The sequence below is a fragment of the Artemia sp. Qi Xiang Cuo genome, chromosome 19 (assembly GCF_049724085.1).
Source record: "Artemia sp. Qi Xiang Cuo chromosome 19, ASM4972408v1, whole genome shotgun sequence".
NCBI classification, from domain to species: Eukaryota; Metazoa; Arthropoda; class Branchiopoda; order Anostraca; family Artemiidae; genus Artemia; species Artemia sp. Qi Xiang Cuo.
This window is the reverse complement of record NC_142812.1, coordinates 53,967,195-53,977,167: the sequence shown is the minus strand read 5'-3', so window position 1 is coordinate 53,977,167 and position 9,973 is coordinate 53,967,195. Positions and strand designations below refer to the sequence as shown.

The following is a 9,973-nucleotide window of genomic DNA, read 5'->3' as shown; positions in this document are numbered from 1 at the left end:
CCCAGGGATGCTCTGAATCTCAGCTCAGTATAGTTCAGCTCAACTGCCAGGGATTATGTTCGTCACTGACAGATGTAATGACCATGTGCCGACAAATACAACCTAACGTTCTTGGACTGTGTGAAACATTCCTGTCGAGGCAGACTGACATCCTGGTATATATCCCCGGGTATACATCGAATTTTGTACACAGACAAGAGTCAGCACGAGGAGGATTGGCAATCTACACAAAGAGCGAATACCCAGTCTGTGTTAATGGCAAACTGACTCGAAATACAGAAGGAATTTTTGAGTCACTTTTTCTTGATATGTCCCTTCCTTCACAACGGAAGGTAATCGTTGGAGAAATTTACCGATCACCGTCAGGTTATGTTTCTTCATTTACGGAATATTTATTGGAAACACTCCAAATGATTGAAAAACAAAATCATGATGTGGTCATAATGGGTGATTTCAACATCAGCTTAGCCTATCCCCTGACTCATCGTGCTAATGATCTTCTCACTCTTATATCTGGATTTAATCTTTACCCGTCAACAACTATCCCAACGAGAGTAACTGAGAGTACTCATTCACTAATAGACAATATTTTTTCTACTCTACCTCCACTCTCGGCTTCAGTAATCCTCAGTGACATGTCAGACCACTTCCCCTTATGTACCATTTTCAAAACATCAAAGGCAACAAGGTAATTTTCAAAAACTAGAGACGATATTCTGGGTGTAGATCTGAGTGAAGAAAACTTCCGGTTACTTAACGAGGAATTGGAAAAAACGACCTGGGATAGCGTTATGGATAAAGAAGATCTGAATGAAGGATTCGAAAATTTCCACAGTACATTTACAACACTATATGAAGCATGTTATTTTAAAGAAAAAATAAAGAAACGCAGAAGAAAAAAAGGAACAAATTTGCCCATGGGTTACAGAAAGTTTACTCAGGTGCATCAATAAAAAGAATAATCTTTGGGCGGAATACCGTAATCCACCAAATATAGCTAGCCTGCGGAGTTATGAAATTTATAAGAAATGCCTACGGTCTGTTCTTAGAAAAGCTAAAAGGGATTACTTTAATCAAAGGCTAGCCGAAAGTGGGAAGGATGGAAGGAAAGTATGGAGGACAGTCAATTCAGTGTTACGACCGAATAACCAACAGCCTGAACTACCATCCAAAATTACGGTTGATGGAGAAACCTTGACTGAACCAGCAGAAGTTGCAAAAGCTCTTTGTACCTTCTTCGCCTACATTGGAGAAAAACGGAGAACACAGCGCTACCCCCCAGAAGGTCCTAAAGGAACTTTATGGGCTTAGCGTGTGTCAAGTCGATGGCACTCATTCCTGTAACTTCGACGGATGTTTCAATGATTGTCAAAGGCTTGAGGGGAGCATCTGCCTCTGGATTCGACCGTGTCCATACTGAAATGTTGAAGGCAGTATTGCCCTCTGTAGTACAACCTTTAACACATTTAGTAAACCTCTCCTTGGAGATGGACGTGTTTCCATCACTTCTCAAGAAGGCAAGAATAATTCCCCTCCACAAAGGTGGCCCTCAGGACGACCCGTCTAACTTTCGACCCATCTCTGTTCTTTCGGTGTTTTCCAAAGTGTTCGAAAAACCTATGAAGAACCAACTTTACTCTTTTCTGGAAGCTAAGGGATTCCTTAACCAACGCCAATTTGGATTCAGACCAGGACACTCGACGGAAGATGTCCTGGCATCACAAAAGCCTATTCATTAATAAAGCACTTGACCTGGGACTTGTGCCAGCTGCTATTTTGCTTGACATAAAAAAAGCGTTCGACAGTATGGATCATGGGATTCTATTAGGTAAAATAGAGCACATTGGGGTTAGAGGAGAGGCTATACGATGGTTCCAGTCTTACCTTAGTAGTCGACGTGTTTATATAGGAAAAGATCTGCTGAATGACACCGTTGTCAACTTCGGTGTGCCACAAGGCTCAGTCTTAGACCCACTGTTATTCCTGGTTCATGTGAATAACCTAATTCGCGTTCTGAACCCTAACTCTAGGACTTCACGGTGCTGTAAGTAATGTTGTGACCTAGAATTTTCGAGCAACGATCATGAATCGGATGAACTTGTGGCGTTCGTGGATGACACTACAATCGTCTCCTGTGACACCGGCATGTCAGCGCTCCAGAGTAAACTTGAGGTCCTCTTAGAAGAAACTTACATTTGGATGGATGCCAATCGATTTGTAATAAATGTTGACAAATCTTGCGCTCTCTTCTTCTCAAGGATTGGACCTCTTCGCCCAGAGGTATCGGGAATAACGACTTCTCGAGGAACGATCAGACGACCGAAAACTGGTTGTGCCAGGTACCTAGGTGTACTCCTTGACGAAAAGTTATCCTTCGTACATCACATCCACGCCGTGGAGCTGAAGCTCTCCCGTAATCTTGGCATTATCAGGAAAATGAAACACACATTCCCTCAAAAAACCCTTCGTCTACTTTATAATGGACTTATCAAGCCTCATCTACAGTATTGTGCGTCAATTTGGCAGTCAACATTTACATCCCACCTGAAAAGGCTTGATTCAATCCACAAACATGCCCTGAAAATAATTGGAAATATGGACGATTTTCTTTCCCGTGAATCACTTTATCATTTATCGTGCCAAGTTATCGTTTTTAAATTTTTCTCCGGATTACTTCCATCAGCATTCCACAGTCTATTCCAGTTGGTATCGGAACAGCATCCTAGGAACACGAGATATGCCTCAAACCTTCTGGTGAGACAAACACATACAGTATGGTCGAATTTTGCAATGGATGTAGCTTGCGAGAAAGTGTGGAACATGCTTCCACAAGAGCTGAGATGTAGGAGCTCGCTTGAGTCTTTTAAAATTAATTTGAAAAAATATCTTACTGAATATTCATTAAATAGAGTTTATTAATAATTGAGATTTTTTTTTTTATTATTATTATCTCGGTTTTTTTTTTTTAATTTTTTTTATTTATTGATTGTTTTTTTTGTATGGTTAGGGTAGCTGTGCTTTTGGGGAGGAAGGGGGGAATCTCTTAGATAGTGATTTGTATGGTTGAGGGATGTGGTTGTGTTGAGGAGTAAAGCGAGAGTCGTAAAGCGTGATTAGGAGGAACCGTTATTTTTTTAAGGGACTCAACGTGCATTTTTTTGCATAGAGAAGTTTATTTATTTTTATTTATTTCTATTTGTTTTAATTAAACCCGATTGAATCTGAAATCTGAATCTGAAAGACATGGCATAATTGGAAATTTGTTCAATTACCCTGAGAGATATTGCAGAAATGAAGTATATTTAAATAATAACAGTATTGAAGCAGCAAAAATAAAAATAAGAGATATGCGACGGTACAGATCAAATGAAATTAAGAAAATAGCGGAATTATGGAAGAACATAATAAAACCCAACGTGACGCCACAATGGCGCAGCATAGCGCCAGTATGAATCTAATAAACAATGGAAATGAAGAAAAATATTACGGATTTGCGATAAAGAAAACAAAAATCCCTCCCAAAACGATGCAAAAAATTCAAATATCACAGATGATTGAACCAGTGACTAGCAGATCAGAAATATGGTTTGAGACACCGTTTGAAATATCCGAAAATCTGTTATGCGAGGAACAGATTATATCTTATGACAAAGGGGAAGGTTTTATTTGGGTAACCAATAACCATGAAAATGATACAATTACAATTAAAAAGGGGACGTGTTTAGTCCAAATCCAGGTTTTAACGGAAAATGATTTAAATAGATGTGAAAATTCTAAAAGAAAACTAGTTAACGGTATCAAAACTTCAAATAACGAATATCCTTTGACTAAATCACAATTTTTAAACAAATTTAATATGGATCATACTACGGATATGGAACTTAAGAAAAAAATTGTGCGAGTTATTATGTATTTTTAAGTATTTATTCTCTGCATCTGAAGATGACATAGGGATAATACAATTTTACTAACATTCAATTTTAACGACTGGTAATCCCGTAGCAAAACAGCCATATCGTTTGCCATATAAGCACAAAGAGTGGTTAAAAATAAAATCCATGAATTAGAAAAAAATGAAATTATACGCCCAAGCATAAGTCCGTATAGTACACGAGTGATCTTAGTACCAAAAAAGAATGGAGATCTTAGACTCGTAGTAGATTATAGGGCTCTCAACAAACAAGTAGTTAGCGATAAATTTCCTCTACCAAGAATAGACGAAATTCTTGACTCTATTTCAAGCCAAAAACAAATTTTTACTTCTTTGGACCGTACCCAAGGCTACCACCAAGTGAAAATAGCCGAAAAGGATGTCCATAAAACTGCATTTTCAGCATCCGAATATGGTTCTTATGAATACTTAAGTGTAACATTTGGGCTTAAAACAAGTTCAAGCGCGCTATGTAGACCCCTATTGCACCTTTTAAGAGGATTAAAGAATATAATTCACTTTTTTGACGAAGTTATATGTTTGGGGGAAAACACTGAACAACACTTAGCAACGTTAGCTAAGGTGTTCGAGAAGTTCAGACAAGGCAATTGAAAATGCCGGCCTGAGAAAGTAAATTTATTTCAACCCAAGATTAAATTTTTAGAAGTAGTAGTAACACAGGGAGAGATATCCCCAGACCCTGATAAAATAAATGTGTTGAAAACCTCAAGCCCCCCAAAACTATAAAAGAATTAAGGTGAGTTTTAGGACTTACTGGCTATTTTATAAAATTTTCGTACTCAATTATGACCAGATTGCGAAAGCCCTCACAGAATTAACCAAAGGGAACTCCCATAATGTTACCTGGTCCCAGGAAGCTCAAACTTCCCTAGACCGTCTCAAAAAGGCACTCACTTCTGAACCAATTTTGTCACTCCCTGATTTCGAAAATGGAAAATTTGTGGTTACCACTGATGCTAGTTCAAAAGGCATAGGCGCTATCCTTTCGCAAATAATCCCGGTAAAAAACCCTAACCCTCTACAAGGAACACCCAAACAAATGGAAAAAGTTATATGCTATTCAAATAAAACTTTATCAAAAGGCGAAAGTAGTTATTCCGCCACAAACTTAGAATTATTATCTATTATCTACCACTTGGACAAATTTAGACATTATTCAATTGGTAGAAAAATTATACTACGATCAAAACTTAAAAGCTTGCAGTACCTGCGCACATTTAAAAACCCCGCGGGCATTCTAGCTAGATGGATTATGAAAATCCAAGACCTAGATTACGAATTTGAACATTTAAAGGGAAAACAAAACGCATCTTGCGACTTTTTGAGTAGATACCCAGAAAAAAGTCCGTCAGAAACTGAAGAAAATGAAGTTAATGCTATCAATGCCAAAAGCAAACACAAATGTAAGAAAAACAAAGTCAAAGACACAGAAAAAGAAAAAGAAAATAAGACTAACTATTGTCCCTTATCTTTGGAAAATATAAAAAGAAAGCAAAAAAAGGACGAAATGTGTGTAGCACTAATTGATTATTTTGTGAATGATGAGGCGTTACCGGATAAATTCAAAACTCTTAGAAAATAGATAGATAATTTTTACTACGACCTGGATGAAGAAATACTGTGTAGGATTGTGACTGCTGAGACAAATAGAAACCAAACCTCGATAATACCTGTGTTACCACAAAAATTGATAGGGCTTGCATTTGAATATTTTCATTCGGACACAGGTGGACATTTAGGAGTTGAAAACGTTCCATAAGTTAAAACAATACTTTTACGTACAATCTGCACTGACAAAAATTAAAGAAATCATAAGTACATGCAAAGCATGTAACTTGAGAAAAATTTCCTAAGTCGATCCAAATTCTACAATGGGAAGGGTCGTAGTAGTAAAGTAATCTTTTGAGATTATCGCATTTGACCTCTACAGGACAACTGGAGATTTACCTCTTTCCAGCAGAGGTCGTGCTTGTATTCTTTCGGTTGTAGATCATTTTTCCGGATTTACTTTTGCAAAAGCATTAAAAAATCAAGGTGCTCATGCCACAAGTAAGGCGTTGGCGAAATTATTTTTACAATTCGGCATTCCTAATAAAATTTTGAGTGACAACGGGAGCAATTTTGTTGCAAAAGTAACAAAAGACTTGAAGAGTTTTCTTAATATAGAAAAAATGGTGACAGCTCCGTACCAACCACAAGCTAATGGAAAAATAGAAAACAGGCATAAAGTTTTCTCGAACATATTAAGTATTTATGCAAAAGACGACAGGAGCGACTGGGATAAATTCTTACCTTATTTAACTAACGTAATCAACACTGCTTATTACGAAGCAACCAAAGACAATCCATTTTATTTACTTTTCAGTTATGATTTTAAAATCTCATACAATAAGAATATCAAATTTTTGAAGTACTGTAATAATTCAGAGGATTATAAAATATAACCACTTGTTAGGAGTAGTAAACAGTAAGGAATAATTAATTAAAATTTGTAAAAATTCAAAACAAACCAACAACCTAAAAACAAAAAGCCAGACAAAAATGATGTGAACTGTAAAATACAAAACAATTTTTACCTCAGAAATAAAGCGAAAACGGAAGGAAAAAACTTTCCAACAAATATTCTGGACCGTACAGAATAGTCAAAAAGTACGATAATGAATATACCCTTAAAATGGAAAACCCCAATAGTGGAAGGACTTACAAAGCGCATGTTAGCCGAATAAAGAGAGCCAAATTTCCCGAGAGATGGGTATCACATCCCCCTTCTACTGATTCGTCAGATTCGGAAAAGTAGCCCCCTAGGTCAAGATTGGCAGAGCTAAAACCTTTCAATTTAAAACAAGATTATTTTAAAAATGACAGTGATGAACAAAATTTTGAAAAATTTTTAGCAATGGAAAATCTAGTTGTTCCTGAGAAAAAATCCCTAATACCAGTAAGAATAGAAACGTCAAAAAGTCAAAAAAGTTATTCATCGGCGAGCGCAGGAGATTTAGATTATACAATATCTCCAAAAACCCAATTTTTCCCGATAGAATTTCGACCCCATGTCTCCCCAAAAGATTTCCAGACGATATGGTTTCCCCTGCAACACCGATAGAAAGGCCCCTGTCTATACAGGAAGAATTAAACAGAGCTGTAGAAACCCCCGGTATTACTGTGAAGAAAACTCCTCCCAAAGATTTAACTAAAACAAACTTGCGAGAAGCTATGGATTTAATAAATTTTCCCATAAAAACGAGTCAAAGTACATTGCCCGGGAATAAAACTCCAAAGGATGACCAGCAAGGTCAATATCATGAAATAACTGTATCCAAGGCCAAACCTAAACAGTGGACTTCATGGAGAGAAACTCTAGTGCAAAAAATGCCCCATCCCCCTGAGGACATGGCATTCAAACAATGGAGGAACCCCGCAAAAGCTATTGATTCCTCCCAAAGCTCTCAAGAATCTTTCAAATCTCCCGAGTTAAAAACTCAAAACGAGGACTTAGGGAATAAACCTTCTACTTCCAAGGGAGTAGAAATTTACGAAGGAATGGCAGGTGATACCACAAAAAGTGCCACCTCTAAAAGTTCCAATTGGGATTCGTCGGAAACCAGTTCAGAAGAGTCTGACGGCGAACCAGACCATATAGTAGCTAAAGAAATAGGAGAATCAAGACTGACCTCAGCAGCCGCACACGGTAAACAAACGAAATTAAAAGGGCAAGAATTTTTGAAAAAACAATAAAAAAAGTTTGACCTTATTTCGCTAGACAAACCCAAAAATAAAAAACCGCAAGAAACAGAGGAAAAAATAACGACACAGTCAGGTAGAACGGTTAAAAAACCTGACACATGGAAATATCCCTAATTAATGTAAAGACAAATTTCAAATATTTTAAATTTAAAAACATAATAAATTTAAAATTGTGCAAGTAAATTTGACCAAGTCAATATTAATGAAAAAAAAATACGAGTAATGTCAAAACACTGGTGACCAGAGAGAAAGGTTGGAACAGAAAATAACCAAAGATAGGAAGATCGTGGTCGACTGAAAACGACAACTGTCGTTGGACCACGTCTTATGGGAAGCCCGGGGAGGAACTCAAGGCCCATGATTGTTTTTTGTAGTTTTTTTTTAAACGATCGTAGGAAGGGATATTTCTCAGTCCTTCAAGTGTAAGAAATTAGCATTTTTATGCCAATAAGGGCCAGTCAAAACATTACTTAAAGGTTGAATAGAAACTTCTGTGAGCTAGTTAAGTTTTCGTTTTTTTTGGATCTGAATGCTTTGAAAGAGAAGCAGAGAGTTTACTTTCTTATAGCTCCGAGGCAAAAAAAGAGAGAAAAGCTTATAATTTCATTACATCATATCTATGACGTATGCTGTCCTACAGCTCTGTGTTAAACATTACTTTCAAAGAGAAACAAATGCATAAATGTCTTTAGCTCCTTGGCGAAAAAAAAATTTAATTTCATTAGTTTATATCTATGACGTATACAATAACAGAGAGATCACTGTTCTATAGTTCTGTGACAAAAACGTCCTTTAATTTCATTGGTTTATCTATGACATATATTGTGCTCTAATTTTTGTGAAATATTTTCGCAAGTCAGTCACGTTATATCTTACCTATACTGACTCAGGTCCCCCCGGATTTTCTATGAAAAATCTACCCATGTCCTAACCAAGATGGATATTATCCAAAACAAGATATTATCAGTACAGAAGTGTCTAATTATATGAAATATTTTATCTTAGTGCAAATTATAATTATTTTAGGCGTACACTTTGCTCATTCATGTGTTTCTTCCTCGAGCAATATATGTACCAATAGCCAACTATTGGTAACAATAACCAAACAAACTATTGATACGTTTATATGTAGAATTTCACGGCGGATGTGGAATTATATCTCAATAATAATATGTAAAATTGTAAAACCATTTGATCAGTTAAGATACATGGATTGAAACACTGTGTATGTCCAATGGCGACTAAGTAAAACCCACAAGGAATTCCCCATTAATGTGAAGGTGTTTTTCGCTTAACAGATTCTAATAAAACTTTAATATCATATTTATTTATTTAGTGCTGAAGGGTTTGCTCAAACAATAGCCTTCTAAAAAGATATTGATGTCAGTTCTTCATTATACTTATATTTTTGTCCAAACATCAATTGGAACCCACACGTGCATGCTTCGAACCCCGCATTTAATTACCTCATTCAAAAGGCAAATTTGAGACACCAATGTTGACTTGTAATTACGGAAAAATGTTGAGACTAAGAACCTTGGTATTTCAGCCGTTAAACCCGGAATCCCATCAAAGCGCATGAGCCAAGAAATGAGGAAAACAACAGAAAACGAGTGGATAGAGAGGTCACCATTCGTCCTTGTTATGTCTTATTCCCTCATTGTGGTATCGTTTACGTAAAACCGTGTGGTTACGACGCTGCAACATGCGTTTCTTAAACAGCACGGACGTGCGTGAACAATGCAGGCATGAAATATGTTGTAAAATTAGACCTCAAACTTAATAATGTAGGGTAAATTATGTTTATTTAATAAGTATCGAAGAACTATGTAAGCCCTATATCGATGTTTCCATTCTCAAGACAGATTTGAAGACATCTCTGTTTTAAATTTTTAGATTTTGTTGAGAGTACTGGTATTAGTGTATTTATTTAATTCTGTCTCATAGCTTAGAAATTAATGTACCCAATCAACACGTGACTTATTTGTACTATGAGTGTTTACTTTAAAGAACGCGTGATCCTGCCTCGTTAGTTTTATTACAGGAAGTAAATGGCAAATTGGTTATTGAGTATTACAATGAGCTGCCTAATACAGATAAGATCCAGTAACATCTTTTTCCGTCACATCTCAACCAACGAAGAGCACTCAGCATAACGTCAGGCACTGTTCTGTACAATTACATCTACGAGAACAATAGTTGCCCTCGATATTCGTTCCTTAGACCATTAACTAAATCACGCATCAGGTAACACTATATTTTAACTTCAGTATCAAG

General features: G+C 36.6%; 1 protein-coding gene across 1 annotated transcript; it reads left to right on the top strand.

Moving 5' to 3' along the window:
* The first annotated feature begins 2,145 nt into the window (after positions 1-2,145).
* LOC148941003 (uncharacterized) lies at positions 2,146-2,919 on the top strand. The gene has a single exon (XM_089105133.1). The coding sequence runs from the start codon at positions 2,146-2,148 to the stop codon at positions 2,917-2,919; it is 774 nt and encodes a 257-aa protein (XP_088961259.1).
* Positions 2,920-9,973: the final 7,054 nt, after the last annotated feature.

Coding starts and splice junctions, on each gene's coding strand:
- LOC148941003 (XM_089105133.1), top strand. CDS start 2,146: ATGTCAGCGCTCCAGAGTAAACTTGAGGTCCTCTTAGAAGAAACTTAC.